At 41.0% G+C, this 26,348-nt stretch overlaps 1 protein-coding gene across 7 annotated transcripts in view; it reads right to left on the bottom strand.

The window, feature by feature from the left end:
• Positions 1-26,348, bottom strand: part of DOT1L (DOT1 like histone lysine methyltransferase) — a 66,600-nt gene that overhangs the window by 13,689 nt on the left and 26,563 nt on the right. For all 7 annotated transcript variants that reach the window (XR_004254208.1, XR_004254209.1, XM_032203502.1 and 4 more), the window contains exons 7-18: positions 23,897-23,959; positions 16,006-16,061; positions 13,276-13,355; positions 11,850-11,918; positions 8,965-9,071; positions 8,113-8,154; positions 6,686-6,769; positions 5,757-5,991; positions 5,241-5,354; positions 3,872-3,963; positions 859-960; positions 209-346 (exon numbers count right to left, since the gene is read on the bottom strand). Coding sequence is in view for 5 of the 7 variants with exons in the window: in XM_032203502.1 (XP_032059393.1) it covers positions 209-346; positions 859-960; positions 3,872-3,963; positions 5,241-5,354; positions 5,757-5,991; positions 6,686-6,769; positions 8,113-8,154; positions 8,965-9,071; positions 11,850-11,918; positions 13,276-13,355; positions 16,006-16,061; positions 23,897-23,959 (1,182 nt within the window). In the remaining 2 variants the exon portion in view is untranslated. The remainder of the gene's footprint in view (positions 1-208; positions 347-858; positions 961-3,871; positions 3,964-5,240; positions 5,355-5,756; positions 5,992-6,685; positions 6,770-8,112; positions 8,155-8,964; positions 9,072-11,849; positions 11,919-13,275; positions 13,356-16,005; positions 16,062-23,896; positions 23,960-26,348) is intronic.

Here is a 26,348-nt window from a genome sequence, read left to right as displayed (position 1 = left end):
AAGTACCACCTGCATTCTTTTCCAGAAATTCTTCTCAGTTTCAGAGAAGCTATAGCAGCTGGAGTGTTGTTTTTTTGTTTTTTTTTTTTTTTAATTATTATTATTCATTAAGATACCTAGAGACGGGGGCAGCCCTCAGCTCATGATCTGTCCTCCTTACACGGATGGGAGCATCACTATGCTACTCAAATACAAGCATTGTACGCACCAGCTGTAAGCTCTGGTTCCTGAGTTCGCTGTTATCCTTCTCCAGCTGTTTCGTCTGTTCTTTCAGTTGCTGATTGTGAGCAGAGATTTCCTTCTGAGCCTGAATCAGGTCATTGTATGTCAGCGCCTTAACTCCCAACTACAACATGGAGGGTAAAAGGGAAAGAGATCATTCAGTAAGGTCTTGACACACTAATTCCAGACAACTGTCACATTCAAAAGAAAGACTGCAGAACTTCTGCAGCTTCCAGAAAGCCCCCCGACATTCTCCAAAGCACTTCATCATCACTAAGAGATACAGAAGTTGCTCTTGCCAGCCAGAACAACTGTAGAGCTACCATGTTTCCTTCTATGAGTCCAAACTTGTATTTGTAACGCAGAGTTTGTTCAACTAGCTGTGGGTGTATCCTTTAATAAAATACCACAGTGCTGTGATCTGTCACCCCCTTCTCTTGGATACAGTATCACACAACAATTTCAACAATGAAAATAAAACCTAATCAAATATTGAAAGATTCTGTGTGATTTAACATGATCTACTGCAAAAAGGAGACTACTTTGAGACTACTCTAGACATGCTCATTTTTAATCAAAAGCATTTGCTTGCAGATGACGAACAAGCACACACTTCCAGCAGACCAGGGTAGCTACCTCATCAAGTTTCTGTTGAAAAAGACGTTTAATTTCCTCTTTCTGTGCCTGGCAGTGGGTGAATAACTGCTGTGCTGTCCCCAGTAGCTGTGCATTCTTCTCCTGGAAGGGGGAAGAGACAATATATATTTAGCATCAACTGCAGCACAATCCCTCTTGTTAAGATGTTTACATCTAGTTTGTACAGCAAGTTGGGTGTGACTGAGCTCAGAGTAGAAACCTATGAAAAAATCCAGCTCTCAGACTTCTATGACACTGTTTTTATTAGTATTGAACACTTTGGTGAAGCTCAGTAGGTTGAAAAGAGATTTTGGGTAGTTTCTTTTGCTATATGGTAAGATATAATCTGGACAGTCTTAAATTCATTTTTATCCTCCTAGTACATTGTAAAGAAGTAGTAATAATTACATCCTACAGAGCAGAAATGGAACTGGAAAAGATTATCTGTATGATACCTGTTACTAAAATGGGAACAGAACCTGAATCTCCAGAGCCCCGACTGAGAATTTTCTTACACAATACCCATGTCTCATGGAAGGCACTCAGTAAATGAAAATACACTGTGAGGGACGTGGGAGGAAAGTCATAAATAAGCCAAGCCACTTGTACTTCTTCCAATGCCAAAATTACTTCGGCAGGCCACCCAGCCCTTCCAATGGCAGAACATTTCCTGCCCATTACATTCCTTAACTAGATACTTGCTTACTCGTTTCATGGTCACGCACCATGCAGGCAGCAAAGTGCAAGAACTGGACTATCATTTTTTTCAGTTCCAAACTGGAAGATGAGTGAAGGGAGAATAAAAAGTTCTGGAGATGACACTTTTCTCCAACTTTTTCTGCTGAAATCAAACAGGAACCATGAAGAAACTGAGCTGTCACCCCAGAAAAAGTTGAGAACAAGAGCAAAATAAATGCCTTGATCTTCCAAGCAGTCCGTTAATGAAGTGAAGCTGCAGTGCTGGCAGGTCCAGTACATGTGAAAAACACAGTGGCCCTGCCACACAGCTCATATTGCTATTCACGCCAATGACTTGGGAAAACAGTTGAGTCACTGCAAAGCTAAACTGCCTGTCACAGTTGATGCTGAAGAAGTGGTTTATGCTTTCAACATCAGCCATTTCATTCATCCTTTACAAGCAGTGGAAGAGCTGACAGCTCCATCTAAGGGTACTCCAAGTGAACTAGCAGCTCACAGCATCTTGTTTATTTTAAAACTGTATTATCTAAACGTTTTTATTGTACTTAAAAAACACCTCACATTAGAGGGAGTTATTAAATAGCATATACAACAGCACCTCATCCAGAAGAGTTCTGCTTCTGCTTTTGTGCAGTTTAACTAGCCTTGCTCAGTATAACACTCCATTAAAAAAAAATCTTTTCACACTGAATTTCTCATTTCAATGTCAAGGTATGAAACAGCTGTCAGACACCACTATGAGGTGATTGCTTTTCCACACTCAAATTATGCTTCCAGCATACAGCACAATATTTGTGCACCATCGTTCTTCATTCTACTTTCTGTGCAAGAAGCTACATCAAATTTATGCCGACTTTTCTGACAACAAACACAGTAGTAAAAAATGTTATTTCAGGGAAAAAAAAAAAAAAAGGAATTTCAAAGTGCTGTTTGACTATGAAAACAAATGGGAACAACCATAAGAAAAAAAGGCTGCATGAACAGCACACCAGCATCAGCCCATTCTTAGTAACGAATGAGGTAGCACAAGTTAAGCTCTCTCATCTGAAAAAAGAGTTCCCGTTACGGGAAATCCCACAAAATAAATCAGCTTTATGCTGGCACTTTCAGAAAGCCCTCACAGGCAAGGAAATCTTCCATGGGAGCTACCAAAAGCAGGAATTGACCAGATATTAAAGGTTATAGTTGAGCTCTATGGGGAAATGTTCCTCCACATAAGTAGCAAGCATAGTCTCTTTCATTGGGACTAATTTATAAAGCAATTAAAACTGAGGTAAGGCAATACAAGAAGAAAAGGTGTTTAAGCAGTAAATCTCCTCCCTCTGCTGGAGAGATGGCTCCACAGCAAAGAAAAACACCACACACTTCACAGCTGCAGTATTTCCTTTGCCTTTCCGTGTACTTCAACTCACATTTTTGTAAATTTACACTTTGTCCACCCATGTAATCTTAGTGTATTAAGACTATCAACACTGATAAATGGACTGAAGCACCCTTAAGTCATTTATACAACAGATTTTTTAATCCCATACTTCAATCTGTTGCAAGTCTAATGAACCATCTTGATGCTAGAGTATTCAGATTTTGTTTTAGGCTTTCCTACAGTGGGAAAAGACAAAGCTGTCAAAAACAAGAAAATTTAACTTCAGAGAATTAGTTTGTGGTTCTTCTCCCCCTCATCTGCCCTCCCCCCCCCCCCCTTTTTTTTTTTTTTAAAGCAGCCCTTACACAGAGCTGCTACAACCTTCAGCTAGATTAAGCACAATTTAATTATCTCGGGGCAGTTCTACTGGCAAATCACAGGATGCATCTACGCAGGAAAGCTCATCTAAGGGGAGGGCAGGAGTATTCAGGCAGTGCATACTGCTGGAAAAGTTGACCACCACCTCTTTCTCCTGTGACCCATGAGACATTTAGAAAAGAAAAGCAGCTGCCAATCCCAAGTAGGAGAAAAGGAGAGGGTTCAAGACACCAGCTTCCTGCATTTATGCACACAGCTTCACGTCAAAATAGAAGAAACAGAAACACTGAAGTGAGCCCTCTCAGGTTGGGGGGCACCATAGGGAAGAGAGATGGTACATTTTCCCAGTCTGCAGATAGGAAATTCAAGCATGTCAAGACTGACCAAGTTAGCAATAAAATCCCCACATACAATCATTCAGTCTAATTATTACTTTGGTAGAGTCTCTATAATTGGCCTGGTGCAGTACCGGTGTTCAAGTGCACACAATTCCAACCTCCACCTTTTTTCCCCCCACAACTAAGGTATCTGGTTGGCTGGCAATTTTGTTTAGAAACGACAAAAGACACCTACCTTTTCCTGCTCCAGTAACTGTTGCAGACTTGCTTTATACTGAGGAGTTTTCATGTATGCCATGAACTGCATGTACTGGATCTTAAAAGAGTCTGCAAAAGAAACAAGGAGATGATATATTTCAAGTGAGAGAAAGTGCAATGCTCCAAAAGACTGCTTGCTCCCTTGACCTCCCACCCTTGCTCTCACTTCCTTTTTGTTTGGATTCTCAGGCAAACCAAGCCATTAAGGATCAATTTAAAGCATGCTGAAAAAGTCTTCTGGTGCAAGCCGAACTCTTGGATCCATTAGCTATCTTTAATAGGTAATCCAGTGAAAGTCATGACGCTGCATTCTAAAATGAGGAAGATGACGGGTGCTAATGCTGCGCTTGCACAATGAAAGAGGAGTTGAACAGTTTTTAATGCACTGTCAGTAAAAGCAATACAAGACTAGCTGTAACAGCCGAAAGGGGCACTGAGCTCACAGCACTCATTCTCCCAGCATCCTTAGACGGGGCTTGCTGTATTCCTCCTGCCCCCACAGAGATGACAAGCTCATGCCCACATTCATTCTCTCTCCAGGGATTACTTGCTCCTCACCCTCACACTCCTTTTACTCCTATTATGCAACACCTTCTTTCTCCCCAGCCCTCCTGGGGTCCTTTCATCATGAAGCCAACCACATGACTAAGTCTGGTCTGCTGCAATCACAGGCAACCAGAACATGCAACAGACATTATACAGACTGTTGCAGCAAAGTTTCCTCCAGACAAGTGTAATTCCCCTCACCGCTCCCCAGGAAACACCCAACTCACTCCTTTTCTCTCTTTCTCTACAATAAGTCACTCACAACCACAACACAGTGCAGGAAGAGAGCAGAAGTTAAGGACATCACAAATGCCTTAGGCCTGTGCAACAGAAGGAAATATTACAGTAGAAAGGATCAAGGGGGAACAACACCCAAGGTTTTCTTTAAATCACCTTTGTGACCCCCCCCCCCCCCAAAAAAAAAAAACCACTCTGACAATCTCATTACTGTTTGACTTTGCTGTAAGTTTCACAGGGAAAATGGAGTGTTGTTGTCCAAGACTGTATCGCTTAAGAATAAAAGAATGGTTTCATTTAAAATGAAGTTATTTCTGGACTAGCCATTTCCATTTAAAGTTATTTTGGATTCCTGCTAAATCCATTTCTTCCCATTTGTGCCAAATGAGAGCTAAATAACATCAAAAACACAGACCAAGACATCAACTTCAGCAGCAAGTTGGCCCCCAATATGCAGCTTTCCACAGTGGCTGTCTATTAACAGCCATTCAATTTAGCATATGCTTAGAAATGTCAAAGGAAAAATCCCCATCACGAACACTGTGACAATATTACAGCCATACCTAGCAGCTTTTGTAGTGCAGGGGGGGTAGGTGTCACCAGTAGCTGGTTAGATGAATGCCGTTGCACTTTAGGAGGTAGTTGGTAATACGGACTATGAGGTGACTTGTATGCATCTGAAGAGAGACAAAAAGATAACCTTTCATTGTTTCTGGCAAGGGCACAGAAGGCTTTATTATTCAAAGGCATGTTACTTAAAATGTTTGGACGGGCATCTACAGCTTATCTTTAGAAGAGGAGCCACAAAGACAAACAAAGACAAGCTGTCAACCACAGCACAGCTCCAGCTCCTGGTCAAATAGCTACAGACAGTTTCAATCACCATCACCTCACAGAGGCACACCACCCCCCTCCAGGAGCATTTTGCTTTGGTGGTAAGGAAGAAGTTATGGCACAAAACCAAACTAAACCCAGCACTAAAGCAAGAATGACCTCCCTGCTTTCATTCAGAGCCTCAGATCCTTATCTGTACTCACATGGCAGGGAAGGGCTTCTCCTAACGCCTGCTTTGAACTCACCCTGAGGAGAGGATGAAGATGTCTGTGAAACAGTTTGAGCATGCAGAAGTTCTAGTGCAGTTTGGTTCTTCTTAGTCTTGCGCTCTGTATTTGCAGTGTTCATTTTCTTGGGACGTCCTCGTTTCCTGCCTGCCATTTTCCTTCCTTTTTTACTTAGCTTTTTCTTCCGTGCTTTCGAGGGAGATGGCTTTTTAACAGAATTTGCCCCAGCTTTTTCTTCTTCAGCACCAGAATCCTAAGAGATTTTTTAAAAGCCAAAAGCACTTTAGTCTTTTCTACCTACATATGCAGCCTTTACTTTAAGCGTGCACTTATAAAACTATTAAACAAAGTTATTAAAGTAAACCAATGCATTGTGGTTAAATAACTTGACAATGAAATAGACTGGCTTGGGATTAGAGCTGTCCCCAGCACCCAAGTTGTGCTAATTCCCTTCTGGACCTACTCATTACGGAGAAAGAGGTCTGTTGTCTAAGAAAAGCTGATTATACCTTCTCTATTGACTATATTCTTCAACTAAATTTAATTAAAAAGTCAAAGTACATTCAACACTTTATGTTTTTGTGCATGAGCAGTTGCTGCATCTCTAATAGTGCCATGCAACTGAAGGAGAAAGGAAGTCTTTGCAAGAGACTCAGCACACTCTGAATTCCATTCAAGGGTTTATGACTCAGGGAAAGCTCTGCAAGCCAATGCGAGGGTGGTCAACCAACTCTTCTGTTCATCTTGCAATACTTTTTTTCCAGAATTATTGGTGCAATTCCCAAGTGTCACTCAATCATATTTTTGTCCACAGCAACAGCAATACCAGTTTATATACTCGCAACAAACAGTCTTCCCACAGAATCAGGCTTTTCCTGACAGATTATGAATTCATTTAAAGCTCAAGAGAAAACGTATTTACTCTACAAAAAATGCTGGACAGTCACCTTATTTTCTTGAACCTTCGTTGGAGTAGTTGTGTTGCTCTTATTTTCTCGTTGTTGACGACGTCTAGCTGCCTCTTGTTCCTCCTGAACAAATATTTTACACAATTTAAAAATTTGTTCTTATATTTTGCACTAATACAGATCCCTGCATTTCCTGACTTAGTCTTCTAAGAGAGCTAGGTGTAAGTATTCATATCATACAAAGCCAAATTTAAAAAAAAAAAAATAAAGAAAAACAACTTTGTTACCAGCTGGGGAAAAACACTCACCCTGCTCCAGGCTACAGTCAGTCGGAAAAGGAAGTTAAGTGCAAGTCATCCTTTTGCATTGCATTACCTACTATAATGGGTTTCAAACATGTGGCCACAAAGGAAAGGATATTAAGCCCAAACATCTTCCCTTATTCTGCCCCACCTCCCAAGTCTACCCCCAAGATCATACACTAGTGTTTCAAGGTTTTTTTTAATAACACAAATTTTAAATATTACAATATCTTTACCTATACCCCCAATATTTCATGTATCACTTTCCAAGTCATATAAGTTTTTTAATGGCAAAGCCATTAATCATCATCTAATTCAACTTTAACCAAGTCCATGGAATACAGCATAAAAGCAATTTTGAAGCTTAATTTTCTACTAGCCACTAAGGCCAGGATATTTCAAACAGCTCACTAAAAGCCCATCTTGTACCTTCCACGTGAGGTTAAACTTACACAAAAATTCGGACAACTCCAACACCTCTTCAGTTTGAGAAATTTATCAACCAGATTGCATGAATGGCAGACTTAAACAGCTTCACCATTTAAAGCAGGGTAGTTCAAAAGTACACGGATGCCATTCTGTATTTAAGGTACCGCTGGTCAGTTTTAAGACTAATCTTCTCCTAAAGTTTTGAATTGCATGTCCTTGCTTCTTTCCATTACTTAGAATACCAGCACCAGTTATTTCACATGGATAAAGCCCAGTCTTAAAAATCCTCTGGCATTTTAATTCCACACGTGATAGTACAGACTGCAGCAACTGACAACGCATTTCACATCTCAAATAGCAAGTCCCAAAAGTTGAAGCTCAGAGTGCACTTCAGCTTCATTTTCATGCAGTTGAACACTGGGACAGATTCAAATTACCCTTTCCCTCTTAAACTTCAGTTCTTCAATGAACAAATAGCTCTTTAAAGGTCTCCAAGGCAAGGGAAAAACACCATGAGGTTGGCCCGTTAATTACCTATTATAAAGCTCTTAAACATTATTGTATTAGTGCTTGATGGCATATGATGCTTTGCTTCAATTAGCTCCATGCACATGTTCCTTATGTATCAAGAAAACTCAATTTGCTATCAATTCCATACATTTAACAAGTGACTAAGGTCCTCAGATTGGCTGCCCCATTATTTTGAATTTTGTACAAAAAATATCTGAAACTTACCCTGAGTTTTGGATTTTTGAGACTAGAAAAATAGTTTTCAAGCTGCAAATACAAAGATAGTCATTCTGTAAGTCGCGACAGAAAAATACATAAGAATAAAATAATTTAAGACAAATGCAGAAATTAACTGTTTTTCTTCTGCTAAGCTACATCAAGAAGCCATTTATATTCATTCTTTTTAGAGACAAACACATTGTGTGGCAGGACATAATCCAAGCCTCAACAAGGTTTTATCGTCTGCACCACAGCCTACCCTTGGTTTAAAGCTTTGTGTAATGTATCTCCACTCAGCAGAAGGCTATTTTCAATGAAGCTACTTCACTCCTGTACTCCACTAAAATATTTATCAGCACTCTAGTATATTCTTTAACAAAAGCACTATTGAACTAAAGCAGACTGAGAAAAAATACTGTATTGTATTGCACACAAAAAACTCAGCATAGGAATAAAGTATTTTTCCACAAAAGTTTGTTTCTACAGGGTTGGTTTTGCTTTCTATAACTGAAAAGATAAAAACAAACAGCAAATGCATCAGCATTGTTACTGAGCTTTGGTTGGTTCTACATCAACTGAAAGATCAATTAAAACTGAGCATTATTACTATGGCAGTCTGTACACCACAAAGGAAAATGATGAGTTAAAGACCCCCAGAGTCTTCGCTTAATGTGTAAGCTATAGTGCAAGACCACCACTACGCACAGCTGCTATCCTGGAACACGAGAAAGAATTATACTTGTAAATTTATACACCTTCAAGTAATTAACAGACTGCCATAGGACTGCCTGAAGTTTCCTTGCTGATTCCAGAGCAGGTGAAGCAGCCAGAGATCAACTGGTCAGTAGTTATACTCACTATGGTTCGGTCAATAGTATGCAGGTAGTAAGAAACTGGTTTCCCGGTCCATGACACAGACCCTTTCAGTGGTGATAGCTCCACAACTCTCATTATAGTGCCAATATCTAAAGGAAGAAAGTCAAGTTAGGGAGCCTGAGCTTGCTCTGTTTGCCACTTAGTTCTATCCAGCTAAAAGTAGCCATGCAATGGTAAAAGCATGCTCACAACAAAACTCTAAGCTTCACATACAGAAAGCAATGGCCTAAAAGAAAGTGCTGCAGTGAGTTTAAAAAGCAGTTCCTTGTTCTCTTGTTGATCTAATTTTTATTTGCTCAGGAATAGCCATTCTAGAGTAAAAACGATGCGCTAGTGCAACTTCTTAAAAAACGCGACATTCCCGTGTCTATTTTCATCTGTTATAACAGGCAGGATTTAATTAGATAGGACCAGTTCAGAATCTTGTTAGATCCAACCCATGTAAACTGTAACTGCACTAAATTTGGATTGAAGACAAATATGTTTTAAATTTGCTTTCTTGCCTGTATTTGTTTTGTTCCCTAGAATTAATAGGTATGGGATGTGCCTAAGTATTTCCATAACCACTGAACACTAAAGTGGCATGACTGTACAAGAAATTATGGCACATTTCTAATTAAAGGGAAAATAATTACCCAGAGGAGTCAAAAAGCAAGGTTTAGGATTCAGCAACATCAGTTGCTATTTTAACCACATTTTAATACTTGCTTTTGTTTGTCCAACTCTTCCCACATTTCTATTTCTTTTTCCAGGTGATACAACTAAGACAAAATTGGTATATTGATAAAAAAGGTTGACTCCTTTCAAAAGGGTTATCATTTCCACTATATATTTAAATTTATTTAATTATTCATATATCAGATGAAAACATGAGACATACTCAGGCACAAAAAAAAAAAAAAGACAAGCTGAATTAAAGTATTACAGAAAGCCTTCTAAGGCAGCAGCATGAAGGTAGCACAGCAGAGTGAATCACCTTCTCTGCGTGTGATGGATATGCACATTTTATGCCACAAGCTCTAAGTGGATGACATTTCCCTGGAAGCATCATTTACAACAATCCATTAAGACTGGAACAAGCCCCAGGCCTAGAGCAGCCCACGCAAATTCGTTTGATATTGGTATTTCCCAAATAAAGTATAGTCACAGAATGGGATTAGGATCTAAAACTGATTTCCATTATTTTCCCCCATTGTTTGGGACAGACAACGGTAATTTCTTTTCAGATTTTTTTTTTTCTTGAATCCTTGTAAGAGCTTCCTATTAGCAGAAGCTATTACCTATTCTTTTGCTAAGCAATCTGACACACACAAACCTTAATTAGCTCTTTCTATATAATTTTGGTATCAATGTTCACATCAAGCATTAAGTAACAGTATATAAAACTTCAGCATTCATGAAGGTTGAAACAGAGTAAGGAGCTGGCCCAACTGACAGTCATAATCAGGCTGTTTATCGGGGGGGGGGGGGGGGGGGGGTGTTGTATATTGGCCACTTAGTCTCCTCACTACTCTTTTAATAACTGCAGTCTGCCAAACCTAGAAAAGAGGGAGATAAGACGGTCAGAAGCCAGAAAAGGCTTGATAAGCCAAAGAAAAAAAAATTATTTACATAGGCAGATCTCCTAAGGGAAACCACCAAAGTACCTTCTCCTATTTCATCTAGTTCTAGTGTGCTATAAAAGAGGAAGCAGACTTCGCTTAGGTGCTCTTTGCCTTATTAGCAAAATGGCAGGTGGATCTCAGCTCTCTGGAGGTTTGAGGACCTCCAGCAGCACACATCAGCTGTGTTTTATTTTCATGTACATATCTACAAAAGATTGGCAAGCAAGGATCAAATGGTTAGTAAGGTTCCAAACAACCAGATGCCACAGAAAAGATTATCAAAGAGAAATAAAATGGCACTTTTGGGTGCCCGATGCTCAGGACATTCACAACAACTCAAGCTCAGTAAAAATAACTCACAATGGCACTATTTCAGTTAAATGTCTTAATGACAGTCTTCAAATTACTGTTCTTGAAAAGCAGTTTACCATAAGCATCAGGCCAAAACCAGAAAAGAGAACTTGAGAGTTGTAACTCTGTACGTTACTGGCCGTGTTTGTACAAGGAGGGGAATAAAGTGTTTTTGAAATCTAGAAAATGTTGTGCTCTGGACACAGTAAATGCACGTAAAACCTGGCTTGGATCATTCTACTGCTTGCAAAACTTTCAACAGTAAAAACTGAAAAAAGTCAGAAGCAAAACCAACAATACAGAGTGTTGGTAATCTCAGAACCTCATTAAATTGCAGTTCACATACTTGCAGAGGATAGCATTGGCAAATATCAAGTCTACTATGACCAGAAGGAAAGAAAAAACAAACTCTGTTGGCAGCAAAACAGACACAGCAACCGGGCTTTTATGGGATGGGTCTGTTTGACCAGTTCACAGAGCAGAGGATGAGGCATTCCAAAGTTGAGCAGTTCAGCATCTAAGACTTTTAAATCACAACTGGTGGGATTTACCTGTCCAAATTTAGACAGCTATGATACAAGGAACTTGCATGCAAGCTAGTCACTGTAGCTCTTTGTACTTAATGAAGAAATGAATCACACCCTTGAAACACCTTATTTCTCTTCAGCTATAAAAGACAACTACGAAAGCCCAGGAAGAGGGGAAACACCAATGTGAGAGACACCTAAAGCTATCAGGATGAACCTCATAAAATAGAGCTCTTCTTAAAAGACATTTCGCTTTGGCACATGTGCTATGATAATATACAGTATTTTTCTACTTACTTAACTCTTTAAAAAGCAACAAAAACCCAAGTGTGCAGGTAACAAATATGGCATAATTGTAGTGAACAATAAAAAAGGGCATTCCTACCGCTCAAGTTTCGACTGTTAATTCTAAAATTTAGAGGTGCAAAAGGTTTTGAGGACACAATTCTCCCACCTATAAAAGAAAAAAAAAAAAAGCAAAGTCAGTTTCTACTGTTTTTTTAAAAATGACCAGTTTTTAAATATAACTTAATATAGAGTCCTAAAGACCAGCTCTACTGAAACTATCACTACTGTATCATTACCAAAAAAAATGTTACTTAAAGCTCATACTGACAGCATCTAGAGAAGTCAGTATGATAGTCCTGCTAGGTAGCCATGTCACTTAGAAGCGATGGATCTTAAAAACACTTTAAAAAAGGAACACATTATTTCTCAGTGGCACTCTACAGAATATTCAGTTAGGAACAATGGTATCTTATTCCAGTTACGGTCTGTAAAACCTAAGACTGAACACTTTTTTTTGTTTGTTTGTTTTTGTTTTTTGTTTTTGTTTTATTCAAATGTACCAGACTGAGCATGTGCTGAAACAGAACCAGGAAGAAGATTCAGGTTTCTAAGTTTTGTGAAGAGATCTTGAATGTTCCCCACCTTGCCACTTCTCCCAAGCCACTACTAACAAAAATTTAAAAGTCACTAAAGTTAAATAAGACATTAGGTTTCAGGGTTTTATGGTTTGCATCAGAGCCCAGAAGTCACATTATTTACTTCCGCACAAAGTTGTCCTATGGGAAGCCACAGCTTCTTCGTTCATTCCACGTTTTTTTTATTTTTTTAAGAAATATTTGTTTTTGCAACTTCTGCCATAACCAAATACATTTGTTACTCATCCAAGTGGTTAAGAGAAAAGAAAAAGACACTAAACTACCTCAGGCATTAAGGGCTGCAGTGGCATTACTGGACATCCCCGGTCACTGGTGCCTGCAAGGCAACTTCTCAAGAAGCACACAAGACATCACCAGTGACAGTGTCCCCATTTTAATAGTAATTAGTTAATACCCAGTACTAAGTGTGACAATTTTAAATAGGAGAATCCAGTAATTGAATTCAGTATGCAATTATGGAAACTGGATGCACAAAGCCAAGCCTGTGTGGCTTTGCAGTCTCCATGGCTGGGTGTCCTCTACCCACCACTGGTGCCAAGTGTCTGAACACAGGAGCCCCACAGCCAGGAACTTTACTGGTCCCCACAATAGATGAGCAAGGACCAGTCGCTCCTCCTGCCACACAGAGCACTGGAAAAGGTCTTCATGTGCAGAGCCACCTTCAGGGAGTCACACAGATTGGTGATTCATATGAAGATAGGACATAAAAAGCCCAAAAAATCACCATCACAGTGCAGACGTTCATCCATACGGCACAGAAGGAAACCACCAACCTGGCTCCCGATGGCCATAACTAAGCTGTTACTGCCACCAGCTCCCACAGCAGCAGGAAACCAAGGGAAAAAGGTTTGAAGTTCGATTTGTTACCTTCCTTCATGTTCGCAAATCGCTCCTTCAGTTGGTGATCCACCTCAGGACCAAAGGCAAAATTATTCACAAAAATAACACTGCAAGACAATGGTGTAGTTAATAAACAGGAACAGGCACATGGCATCCAAGCATACATGCACAGCTATCTCTCACCGCCTGCTATAAGCCACTGGCACTTACAGCATTTACAGGCACTTGTGAAACCAAAACACACTGCATGTCCCTGACTATACAGCTACTTCCATCTAACAAAGTGTTTTCTCCTGGCATCATTACACAAAACAGTACCTAAACCTCAACATCCACAAATACTGCCCAAATAATTACATTTTTAAAAAAACGTAAAGGCAGCCTGCTCTGACAGTTCCTCTCAGCATACAGCTGGCTTTTGCACCACAAGCTTATTAATTACATCAGCAAGTTTCAACACAGAAACAATGTGCAAAATATTTTCACTCCTCTCCCATGGTGAGAGCAAACATCAACACAACAACTACCAACACATTCACCACACATAGAAAACAATCCTCCAGCACAACAAATACATTTAATCTTATTACTTACTCATATGCATTTAAAATATCACACTAAAACATCACAGCTTCTCTTCTAGCTCTAAATTCTCCCATAAAGCAAAGGGGAGGTTTACATTTCCCAGCACAAATTTCCCCGTCCTAAACCCAGCACTTCACCCTAAGCCCCAACAGAAGAGTTGCACCTTTGTGTCTGGGTTAAGAAATCCAATGTGCGTGTGTGTGTGTTCCTGAAAACATCACTCACATGGAAACACAGACACCTGAACATAGGTAGAATCATACAAACAGCATTTGGGAAAGAAGCAGAACACGTCACAGATTCAAAAAGAAAAAAGAAAAATTTAAAAAACACCTTATTTTTGAGAGCCACATAGTCTGGCTTTGATCTAAATGTCCCTGATACCTGCTCCCTACCAGCCTGCGGTAAGGGTCCTCAGCATCCCCCAGAAGCCATGAGCACCCTGCATGCATATGCTGTGAAGGCCATGCTGCCACATTGTTCCAGCATGAAGAATTGATTTATTTGCAAGAGATCTGTTTGAAACCCTCCCCTCTTAGAGCCTCCACACATGAAACATGCTCACCAAGGACAATGAGTTTAAGAGCAGCAGCCAAAGTTACTAAAAACTGCAGATAAAAAAAAAAGTATATATTCAAATATACGTATGTCCAATACATATATATCTCTTGCTACTCCTTGCTCCTGGAAATTTGGGAAACCCTGCCTGGCAAGTCAAGGCTTACAGGGGTTTCTTCCTCCTCCTTCCCACCACATGCCAAAAAAGAGGCCTTGCAGAACAGCCAAGCATATTAATGTGACTAGAAAACATCCAGGAAAGGAAGGGAAAAAGTTTTCCAGATATATTTCTTAATGTTCATTCTGGCACGATGTTGTGTGCTCACATGACAGAACCACAGGAGGCCCCAGTCCACCTTGATTTCAGCCCTCTTTTCAGCACACACTGCTGAGTCCCAAGCAGTTATTTACTGGAATACTGAACACTCACAGCAGTGTGGAGCTGGGCATCCTTTCCTCCAGAGCCCAGCCACTGGCTCACGGGAAGGGCAGTCCTCAGCTCACCAAGATGGGACGGCTCCAGTCTGAATGCATCAGACAGTCTGCAGCCTCGCTAGAGAGCAGATGCTGAACAGTTGGCACTCTCAGGACAAATGCAAACACCTAACGTTTGTGAGCAAAAAGCTACTTCTTGAATTTCTGTATCAGACAGCAACGTGGCTGAGGATCAATATGCATACATTTAGCTGCATACCAGACAAAATAAACATCTACCAGCAGTTCCCTACACTTCAGCTAAACATAAAGGAAAAAAGATTTTTTTTTTTCCAGGGAAAGTAGCACAGAGACCAGAGGAGCATGCATTTGGAGTAGCGAACAACAAAGGAAAACCACACTGTGCTGCAAGGCTGGGACAAAGTCTGTCCACAAATTAAAAGGCAGCTCCAGAAGTTTAATGGAGGTACATAATAATGCAAAAGTCAGTCTGGCAGACGCCTTCTTGATGGAGCACTCTTAAAGCAGTGTCTTGGAAGCAATCCCTAGATTGCCACAACCCTGAAGACTTTCAGAGAGCTGACAACTGCCTTCCATACCCCCACATAACAGGATGGCCTGGAAGGTCACGTTAAAACAAGACTTCTTTCTGTCCATAATGTTGAAAAAGAATATAAAGCCTTTAAAAATTCCCTTTTCTTTACTTTATGGAGTTTAACCCTCCATACATACATGTATCTTCACAGGAATAAATATTCAAGACAATCAGCTTCAATGAATTCCCAATTTAAGCTGGAACAGACACACATGGCTTTTGTTGTTTTTTTTTATGGAAAGTGAACCTAGCTGTGTGTACCAACAGCCAAAATAACTAGTATTTTGCCAGAATTCTAAAATCAAACTTGAAGGGTACGCAAAACAAGCAGGGGTCTATTCTTCTCTGTATAACCAGAATTTATCTTGGATACACCCATGTATGTAATATCATGGGACATACATTTAAATCCATTCTTCAAGTCAGAAAACGGTATCCAAAGAGGCCAGTATAGGAGTTGGCAGATAGGCTTTTGGTATTTGCTATGGAAATTCTATATAAAAAGCTGGCCAGCCTCCCAATTTCCATTATCCAGACTCCCAAATATTTAGTTCATAAAGCAGCATTCAATTGCTGTACTGTACCTTGTGTTTGCAATTCTCTCTCTCCATTCTTCTGAGAGGAAGTCACCTCTTTCCAGCTTAAAAAAAAAAAAGACAGAAACACAAAAACCACACACACGAGAGTTAACATTGTTCCTTTCTGCTACACATCCCTTTTTGGCCAAGCACGCACACTGCATTAGCCCAGCAGCACTGCTGCAAGCAAGGCCTCAGGAAGCCCAGCGGAGGCGCCAGGGGACAAAGTTCCCATGGCCTTCTCTCCACTCCCACCCTCCACTGGGGAAGGGTCCCCAGGCACCAGCGATGCCTCACGAGCGCCATGCTTCACATGGAGAAGGCAGCTAAGCCCCGTGCTAGCAATGGCCAGCCAACACCATCTCCAATCCCCACAGATCAGGAGCAAGATGAACCCGAAGCCGAGGCCGGGAACACTGACAGCAGCGTCAGGCTCTTGCTGCAACTGGCATGTGAGCACCTGGCTCATCAGGGGTGCTCAGCATACACCTCAAATGCTTCCGACACATTCAAGTTGGAAGTCAGATAATGTAAAGGCAGTATTTGAAAAGAACTATCGTTATCACTTCAGTGACGTACACAACACCTCGCTGATGGAACCACATCAAGTCCCAGGTTAATACCCACAGCTACGTGGGTTTTCTGCATGTTAACGTTTTTGTGGTTATACTTTTGAAACAAGAGGAATCTGATGGGACAAGCTGCTCTGCTGTGCCACAAGTAAGGCAGAATGGAGGTTGGGGGAGGAAGATAAGAGGGAGAGAGAAAGTAATATGCAGCTACATAATTAATGACTGGGACATACTTTGAAGGGGCAAGTAAGACGATGGCTTGTATTACAACCTCACGAACACCAAAGCAACGACAGTGACTGCTTAGCATCATTTCTCTGCACATACTCCTTTGTATGGAAAGAAGTGAACATTTTGCTTATCGCTAAACTGGAATAAAATCTGGCATCTCACACAGAAGTGCCTGCACTGCAATGCAGGCTCACTCGAGCTGCTTCCAAGCCTTGCCAGCTAAGCCAGGGGACCCAGGTGAATGAAGCGCCAGAGCCTGCTGTCTTTTGCCACTGCTTTCCCTCCCCAGCAAAGCAATCTGACTCAGAGCCACAGAAACAATGACAAATGGAGGCAAACCTGTCAGACCCACTGTGAAGGAGAAAGCCATCACTGCCAACAGAACTGGGTCTGCTTCTCAAGAGGGAAAGAGGAGGGAAAAAAAGGCCCAGTGCCCTGCTGCTACACACTGTACCAGAGGGCCAACAGAAGTGCACGTCAAGGGTTCTGGGGAAGAGATCAAGAACTCTGCAAAGAGCCTGAGCTCCCTGCTACCTGGCTACCTGCATCATCACATCTGCTTGAGGGGGAAACACACTTTCTACTATCCCCACTACAGTGAAAGCAAAGCACATGCTGGAGACTTAACTCAGAGATCCAACCTACTACAAGCAGTAAAAGTAAAGTGCTGCTAGACTTTTTCAAAATCTCAGGCAAAAACTCACTGCAACCTCAGAACAGTTCTAAAGAGTATTATTTTTCTCACCTAATATACCAAAACATTACTTCTGGGGCTCCTATGCCCTACTCGTAAATTAACACCATCTCTAGATTGTTTTTAATGGATAATTGTCTTAGAATCTTATCTGTTCTCATAGTAAATAACTTCCTTGTTGAGCAACCAAGACAGTAGCAAACCCACATGCAAGGTAACTATACTTTTTAACAATTTTTTTTTATTTTTTTTTTTTTTTTTACAAGCCAGCTTCTACATTGCTGTCTTCCATGAAACAGTCATTTTCTAATGTCTACACAAGATTTTCACACACTAAGAGGAGAAAGAAAAGCACTTTAGAAATAACGAGGTGCGATTATAAAGCCACAGTCTAGCAAGGGAACAAAGAACCAGAGTAACACGAAACTATTTTGAAATACTAAGCTTCATATAAAGGTCTTGAAATCTAACCTAGGTGGTTGCAATACTTTATTTGGATCCAATTACACTATACATTTCTCTTACCTACATGGTTTGGAAGGGAACAGTTGTAACCAAAATCTCCACACTTCACCTTGATAGAACACATCTGGAAGCTGCTTTGCCCCTCCACTTTTGCAAAATACAGAGATGTTAAAATTCAAATGAACCACAGCCCTGTTTAAACCCATCTATTTTTGTATTGTAATGCTACCCTAGCTCACACTTAGCCAATAGTTGAGGGAAAAACCTCACCAGGAAAAAATACTGGAGTACAGAAATAACCAGATGGTCAATTGTGGTTGGGAGAAAATTGGTTATTTTTCCCCTCTGGAAGCAAGACAGTGATTCCTGGGTCAGTGGTCTACTATATTCAAAACAAAGTACAAGAGCTATCTGACTCAGTACTCCTGACAACCAGTTTCTTTACCTACTGTCCTTGGGAGGCAATGATCAACAAATGATGGCCTAAAAGGAAGAAACCAAGCCCCTTAGTATAAACTGGTATAGGAAACCCAACAAAAATTCCCCCCCAAAATCCCTTTCAACTCTGCGGCTTACAAAAATTTTAGGAGTGAAACAGGAACTGGCAAGGAAATTTCAGCTAACTCACTCCTGACCAAGCGCAGCACTCGCTACGCTGGTAGAAGAATGGCCAGGTCCATTACGGTCCTGTAGAGGCTGGCTGGCACATCCATGTGACACAGCACAGACAGCAACAGGGATGCACTCAATCTCTTCGCACCAAAGTCCCCACCCCCATCATGTTCGTCCTCTCTCTGAGAAACTTAATCTCCTTAGTGAATAATGAATGGAAGGGACCATCTGTAATGCAGATATTTTCATCTGATTAGACAATGCAGGAGATGTGCTTTATCTAAAAGGATAATTAGCTCACTGAAATCCGCTTCAGAGAGCTGCCAGCCTGCATTCTTTCTAAATTTAGAAGCCGAAACAGGTTTATATTCAGGTTTTTCAAATGGGTAAATTTGCTCTACAGAGACTGCAGAAAGACGTTCAACGGTGTCTGATTCCCGTAACTCAAAGATGACTGGCAGGGCAGCACGCCGGGAGGCACGCTCCAGCGGGCTCGTGTTCTCCGTGTAGCAGAGCAGCAGTTTATGGAGGTCAAGCCCTTCTTCCACGGAGGAGGGCTTCATTCTCACCCAGCACCAGGCCAGGAGTCTCTCCGGTAACGCTCCGACTGGCTACACAAAGCCATAAATTCACACACAGAACGCCTCATTCCAGCAGCCTCCGTGCAAACACTTGGCTCACAAAAAGCAGTCAATTCTGCCTGGAAAAGTACACATGGTTATTTTTAGGTTCCTGTTCTTTTCAAAAATAACTGGAGGCATGAATCCAAACCTCCAAAATGTGGCATCATTTCAAAGCCACAGGGGACGTTTGGAGGGCTTTTCAAATACCAAAACATCAAGTTTCCCACTGAAATAGGGCATTCAGAAGCATCTGGGACAACCAGTTATCTTGCCTTCTCCTTAGCTGCAACTCACTGCTAAGCAGCAGAATTTTTTAAGTCCAGGTGATGTGACTTATCCCCAGAAACCAGCAGCTGGTATCAGGCAAGAAGAGACAATGCTACTCCTGCACAAATCACTCTGCTTTTGCTCAGAACAGAGACTTCCAAGCAGGACGGGGCACCCTGAACTCAACCAGAGAGAAGTTTGCAACCAGAGAGAAGTTTGCAGGTCTGCTGATGCCAAGCTTCTACTCACTTTCACACAGCAAACGTTAACTCTTATCCACAGGGCTGAATCACAGAGAATCTTCAGCATTAGGAGCTTCTGGGGTTTTCTCTCAGATGGTCTCAGAGGTACTAGTCTAACCAAATCCCAGGCTTTAGCAATGCTGACGCAGGTTTTTCTATGCTTATTTTGAAGTGTAGTAGATGATCTTCTACTAACACAAACTCTTGTGAAACAAGGGAAGGCAATCTGTTGTAACAACTCACGGTAAACAAAACCAAAACAAGTCCTTGTCTTCAGCAGAAGGATGAGTCCACTGTGTGACTGCAGCTACCACCAGCTTCACTTGCCCTGAGCTGCTCTGATAAGCAGCAAAGCAGTGCAGCGGGCACTAAAGGACACAGATTGAAGACTTACTTCAAGGGTACCCTGGGAAGAACACTCTTGGCTACGCAGCAATCAGCATTGTGCCCCAGATAGCTGGAGATGGCTCTGATTTTGGATCCACGTGAGGATATTTACAGTTAGAAACCATGAAAACCCATCTGTCTCTTAATTGCACTACCGTTTTTTAATTTGATGACTGCACATGTGCAAAAATTCCCCAAGACAGACTCTCTAATTATCTAGGCCTAATGACCTTTGAAAAACCTCCGGTTTCCTTCACACAACAGTTTTCTTGAAAAGAATGGGGTGAAGCTAATCTTGGAAACTTCTCAGTACCATGGGAAAAGAAACGAGAAGATAAGGGGAGTTGAAACACAGTGAGATGTATTGAAGTGGGACACCAGCATAATGCACGAAAGTACGAATTCCCTCCGAATATGACAGAAGAGACTAGCAAAGAATATTATTCCTAACTGATCAAGAATCAGACATCAGGAAAGCAGAGGAGCAACTGAAACTAAACAATAGCACAAGGATGCAAATATTTATAGCAAGTTGAAACATTTACACTGAATGAAGAAAGAAAGAATCCTAGCAGAAAGTTACTCCAATTATTTTTTCCCCAGTTAGTTAATGAGACTGAACAGCCTGTCATTTAAAATGAAATTCAGTCCATTTACTAACAGGATTATGAGCTATGATTACCTACACTGGAGATCAGGAGACTTCCCAAGTCAATGTATGATGAGCAATCTTTCCCCCATGCCTCCTGCCCAGAATGGATATTCACACTCTAAAGCTGCAGTGATAACCTATTAATAGCAGCTGTAGCTCAGCAGGAGCCAACGCGCCTCAGGACACTTTGGCAGTAGCCAAGTTTAACATGCAATTATCATCTGAAAGTGATGATGCAAAACGTATTTATTTATTTATTTAACTCAACAGATCTGCATATTGCACGTAGAAAGACTCAGAAGAGACTTTTTTCTACCATACGTTTACCACTGTGGACAAAACACAATGGAGATATAGACTGACAATCAGGATTTATTTTAAATATCACCACTGGATCTTGCACATCAGACTTCACGTGTCCAAACTCAAATTCCAAACAAGCATATTCCAGGAGGGAAAACAAGGAAGCGAATGCAATGGTTGTAGATCTGATAAAGGGCAACAAACCATAGCCTCACCAAAACAATGTTAGTTAGAAGACAACACTTGTTGTCTTCTTGTTGAAGACAATCAACAGATCACTTTTCAGAGAGAAATAAAAAATCTATTTGCATTAGAAACCTAAAATAATCTAGACTTTTGGCTGTTAAAAAAAAAAAAAAAGCTACAGGCCCAAGTCCAGGATTTATTGCTACCTTATGTACCACAATTTTTACTTTTACAGCAAGACAGCTGTTACATGCATGAAGTCAAAATCACCATCCACATTATTCAGACAAAGCAGCAGGTGGGATCTGAGGCTTCTTCCCATTGAACTTCTGCCAAGCTTTCCTCCTCCAAGCTGTATTCCTCTCTCTCTCTTTTATATATATATATATATATATATGTTTATGACTACCTAAAACACTAGAGTAGAATCCACAAGTTAAATGAGTTAAACGTTGCTGATCACAGACTATTTCAATCTGTGTTTATTCTGTCTCCTACATTTGGAATTTTGGGACGCCACTAAACATTTAGCAGATGAAGTTGCTTTCTGGAAAAATCAAGATACCCGGCTTCTAATTCCACACCTCCTATTGTCTTTTATCTGCATTATGACACAAGTTTGTTCTTTGTTTAATAATAGTCTCCTAAAGAAGATGCTGCCTAAGAACTGATCAAAAAAACATACTGTTTGGCAAGAAAACGCAAACGTAAACCTGAGATGTTTGACAAAATCTGTCTTTAAGCATCACTATGACAAAGTGATAGGAAACCAAACTTCATTAAGTCAGAAAGTGCTGCAAGAATCCAACACTTTGAGTATGCAGTCTGCTTTTCTGGAAAGAGAAATTTTATTCTAAACATTTTTCAGAAAAGAGTTATAAGAGTCAAAGAACCTAACAAAAAATAAATGGCTTTGTTTCCATATAGTACCAGATTCTGTCACTTGGAATGCACAATATGGAAATGCTTGCTGCCTAAGGCAATCAATATGCTTTCAATATTTTAGTCCAAGTTCTTCTCCTATTCTTTAAATTACACAGCTCATAAGCAGAGTGTCTTCAGTAACAGTTCCTTTCATGTAATGCCAGCTGGGTGACACAATGGAAAAATGCCATATGGCCACTTCATGAAAAGTAAAGCATTCACTGTGTTTCCACAGCAGGAAAGAGTTAGCAGCCTGATATCAATCCTGCTACAAACTAGTCCCACAGCAAGCCCAGCATCCTTCTGAAGAAGCTCATGCTACACAGTGAAGGCATTTCTGGAAGAAAGCTCACTGAGGCAGATGGCACTGTCACCTTCACCAGCCTCTTTCCCAAGGGGAGGGTTGCAGCATCCTTCATCACACGACAAGCCCTTTAAAAAGGGCTCACGATCCCAGCAGAGCCACAGAAGACTGTGAAATAAAGGCTCACTCATCAACAACCTGCCACTTGATCACACACTGCTGGAGCTCTGAAAGTCATGTGGTTGAAACCGTTCCATTACCGGAATACACAGCAATAATGGCTCTGCACAAAGGAAAATGGAGAAGCTGTTTCTCAAACACGGGAATGCACCTCAACTGCAGTACACATTGCTAGCAGCAACTTCTGAGCAGGAAGGAGTGCCCCAATGTCTCTGAGTGATGAGGGAACAGCCCTGATCCATCCAACCTTTTTCCTGAACATAGGGAAGCAGCAGGAGAAGCATATACACAAGTATTTTCAGAACTCCTAGTTGGTCACTATTGCACTATGACTATGTACATGTCCTCACAGGCAAGTGATTGGCTAGAGAGCAATTTTTTAATGACAGGAAGAGAGAGAAAAGGAAAAAGGGAAGGAACAGCACAAAACAGTGTATGGTTCTACACAAGCTTATAAGTGTAATTCCAGAGTGAAAAACACATCCACAATGATTAAGTATTATTCAGAGGAAGTGGAAAGCTGTTACAGCATTTGTCCCCAGCCCAAGATAGACAGATGTGATGACCAGTTTACTCCTGCTCTATTTCCACCCTCAAAGCACCTCATCCCAATCCTTTCCAAGTCAGAGCTGACCGCTTGCCATCGTTCCTAAGACCACAAACTCACCCCCTATCTCCAGCTACAAATCATCTGCCCTGTTAGTTGGGCATGGAGTTTTCTGCTGATATCCAGAATTTTAACCTCCTGCCACCCCCTCCATCTCCTGTCCCAGCTGACCACATCTTCACCTGCCTATGAACCAAAGCTTCAGCTTTTGTTCCTTGCAGAAGATTCCAGAAACCCAAGCAGGGGGATGACATTTCCAACAGTCTACCCAGAAGACCCACATCATTAGGGAGAAAAAAAAAAAAAAAAAAAAAAAAAAAAAGGAGGAAAAAAAAGTAAAAGGTTTTAATACAGAGAAGACACATGGCAGCCTCACATCATGAACAACAAAGTTTTGAAAGAATAAATCTTCCAAGAACTTATGGAAAGCCCTGAAAGTACTCCCAGTAACACCATACCAAATGACAAGTGAGACAGAGAGAGGGTCCTGGGAGGATGTCTCAGAGAACACTGTCCTCAGGACCAAGACAAAAGCCAGGGAGCAGACCTGACTCATACTGCTGCTTGGCTGATGAAGGGCTGCAGAGGACTTTGTAAATTCCATACATCAGCATGAAGCACAAAGTTTTTCAGTTGAATTTCACTCACTGTGTATTCTGCATGTTTTTTCCCATACCATTTCATCCACTTTCTGAACTCTCTGTCCATCGTCTAGAAGAGGGAGGAAAAACAAAGCCAACAATTAGGACATCTCATTATGTTTCATTGCAGCAAACAGAGATGCAGCTCTGACAGTGCTCACTAACCCCTTCGCCTTTTTTTTTTTCCATTAATACTCAAAGGATAGACAGACAGATATTTATTGCAGTTTCTTTTCCATAAGAAAAATATTGGCAACAGTGTCAAGTCCAAGCTGCCATTTTCTTCTTTTCCCCACCCTTTTCAGCAGCATTACACATTTTAAGCAAGGCAATCTGAGTTGACACTGCTCACCACCAAAAATGGCACAACCTTAAGTAGCTACTGTGTGGTGGCACGTAATCCCACACAGAGGAGGCAGTGAATGCACATCCGTCTAAGCACAGATAGCAAGGGAGCAAATGGGATAAAGATAGGTCTGCTGGGGTGAATGAGGAAGCAGAAAGTGGCACGCAGGGCAACTGCACCAGCAAATAGAAGGAGAGCTGCACTTGCCAGAACAACAAGGAGTGCTTCCAGCTACATGTAAACAGATTAGAGTTGCAGAGGATGGAAGGCTACACTGCCCAGACGGAGAGCTGGCGCTGGTTTTCCATTGGCACCATCAAGATGGCATGGTGCCTTACAAATAAACATCTCCATGTGTACAAAACCTTGTCCCCACCGTGTAAGCTGACAAAAAGCAGCACAGGTGACTTCTTTATAGTGGCAGTGAGGATCCAGCTAAACCTAGACAATACATTTAAAAATGACATTCCCGTGTCTTGCAAGACTCAGCAAATCTCATGTACTTTCAGGAATTTAACTCCACAAATGAAAGGCCCAAATTTGGAGGTAGCATTGAAAGGAGATAAAAAGAGGAGTGAACAGGAGTTCTCAGAGCTGTGGAGACCTCTATCAGCGGGTCAATGTCCAGTGCGTGTAACAGACACATTTTAAAATTCTTTGCTTCAAAAGCACCCCAAAGCTTAATAGGGCAACTCACAATAATTTTTCATACACTGTATGAACTTATTATGAACTTTCTTTTCAATTAAAACTTCACTAAAGCAAACCCATAAGACACTTCCTCTTTCGCTGAAGCTTTTCAAAGCCATCTGCAGTCATTATCATAGCAGCCAGAGATGTGTTGCCACAGCCAATCTTAACTAGAAACTTAATTCCATCTCTTTCACAAATGTTTGTCAGAGCTGGAAAGACTGGTCCACTAGACACAGCACAAGGCAGATTAGCTGCACGCAGGCAGCAGTTCTTTAGTTGCTAAATCTGACAGGTCATCACCTGTAACCAGAAGATTAATGCTGTACATTTTGTTCATCCAGCAAAATATGAAATACTGGTGCACTTCTGAAAGAGAAGGTAAGCCACTAGTTAATACTAATATTTAATTTGTGTTGGTGTTTTTTTTTGTGTGCGCTAACCACTGTCACTAAGGCCTTATGTTTGCACAGCGATATGAAGGGGTATAAGTGCAAATGAGAATTTGACTTTCCCTCTGTAACACTCACCTTTAAACTAAGCTTACTATTAAACACAGATAGGACTTCAGGCCTTGCAAATTACTTTCTGTAAGTAACCAGAGGCTTGTGCAGAAGAACTGTAAGGAGTACTCCAGTTGGAGATTTCCATTGGGTCATAGCAGGGGAAGCAAAATGGATTTTTAGATCATTGTTTGATCCTCTTCACTGCTGTTTATACGTTTTTGTGCTCACCAGTGAAAACATAGATCAAGGATTTTTTTTTTTCCCTTCATAAGGTATAATTTTCTAGCTTGTAAAGACTCAGCCAGCTTATTTTTAACAACATGGAGGGCTTAAGTTGCTGTTGAGTCTACTGAAGAAAATAAACTTCTTATGGTAAGGCATGACTAAACTTTATTGTTTGCTTGTAGCTCATTTGGCTTCCAGGTCTGCCTTGGAATTGATTACCTTTGTGCATCCCCATTGGCACAGAATTAAAGAAGCGTAAAGAAAACTGCCTGCCTGACTAAATATTACCGTCTTCTTGTAAGACTTCATCTGGGTGCCTACAAAGCGGTTATTATCCAGACACCCAACACAAGCCTCATCAGTTAGCCTACAACAGTTCAATAACCAAGCTGAACTTCATCTGTGCAATACCAGAAAGGGACAGCACTGACATAAGCAGAAAGATAGCTTTTAAAAACTTTAAGGATCATTTGTTCACTCAATTCATTCCCAGATTTGCTTAACGATATTGTTTCTGAAAGCCTTGTGTTAAAGCCATTTCTTACAGAGGACTGCGGGTGCTTCGGTGAAGCCTACACCACATTTCCTTGTGAATTGGTCCTGCGCCATTACTATTAAACAGCTTCATCTCCTGGTCCTGAAATCACTTCAAGAACATGCTAATACTCCTCCTGTGCACTCAGCAAGCACTG

Source organism: Aythya fuligula, chromosome 26 (genome assembly GCF_009819795.1).
Source record: "Aythya fuligula isolate bAytFul2 chromosome 26, bAytFul2.pri, whole genome shotgun sequence".
NCBI classification, from domain to species: Eukaryota; Metazoa; Chordata; class Aves; order Anseriformes; family Anatidae; genus Aythya; species Aythya fuligula.
This window is presented reverse-complemented; position numbering and strand designations above follow the sequence as displayed.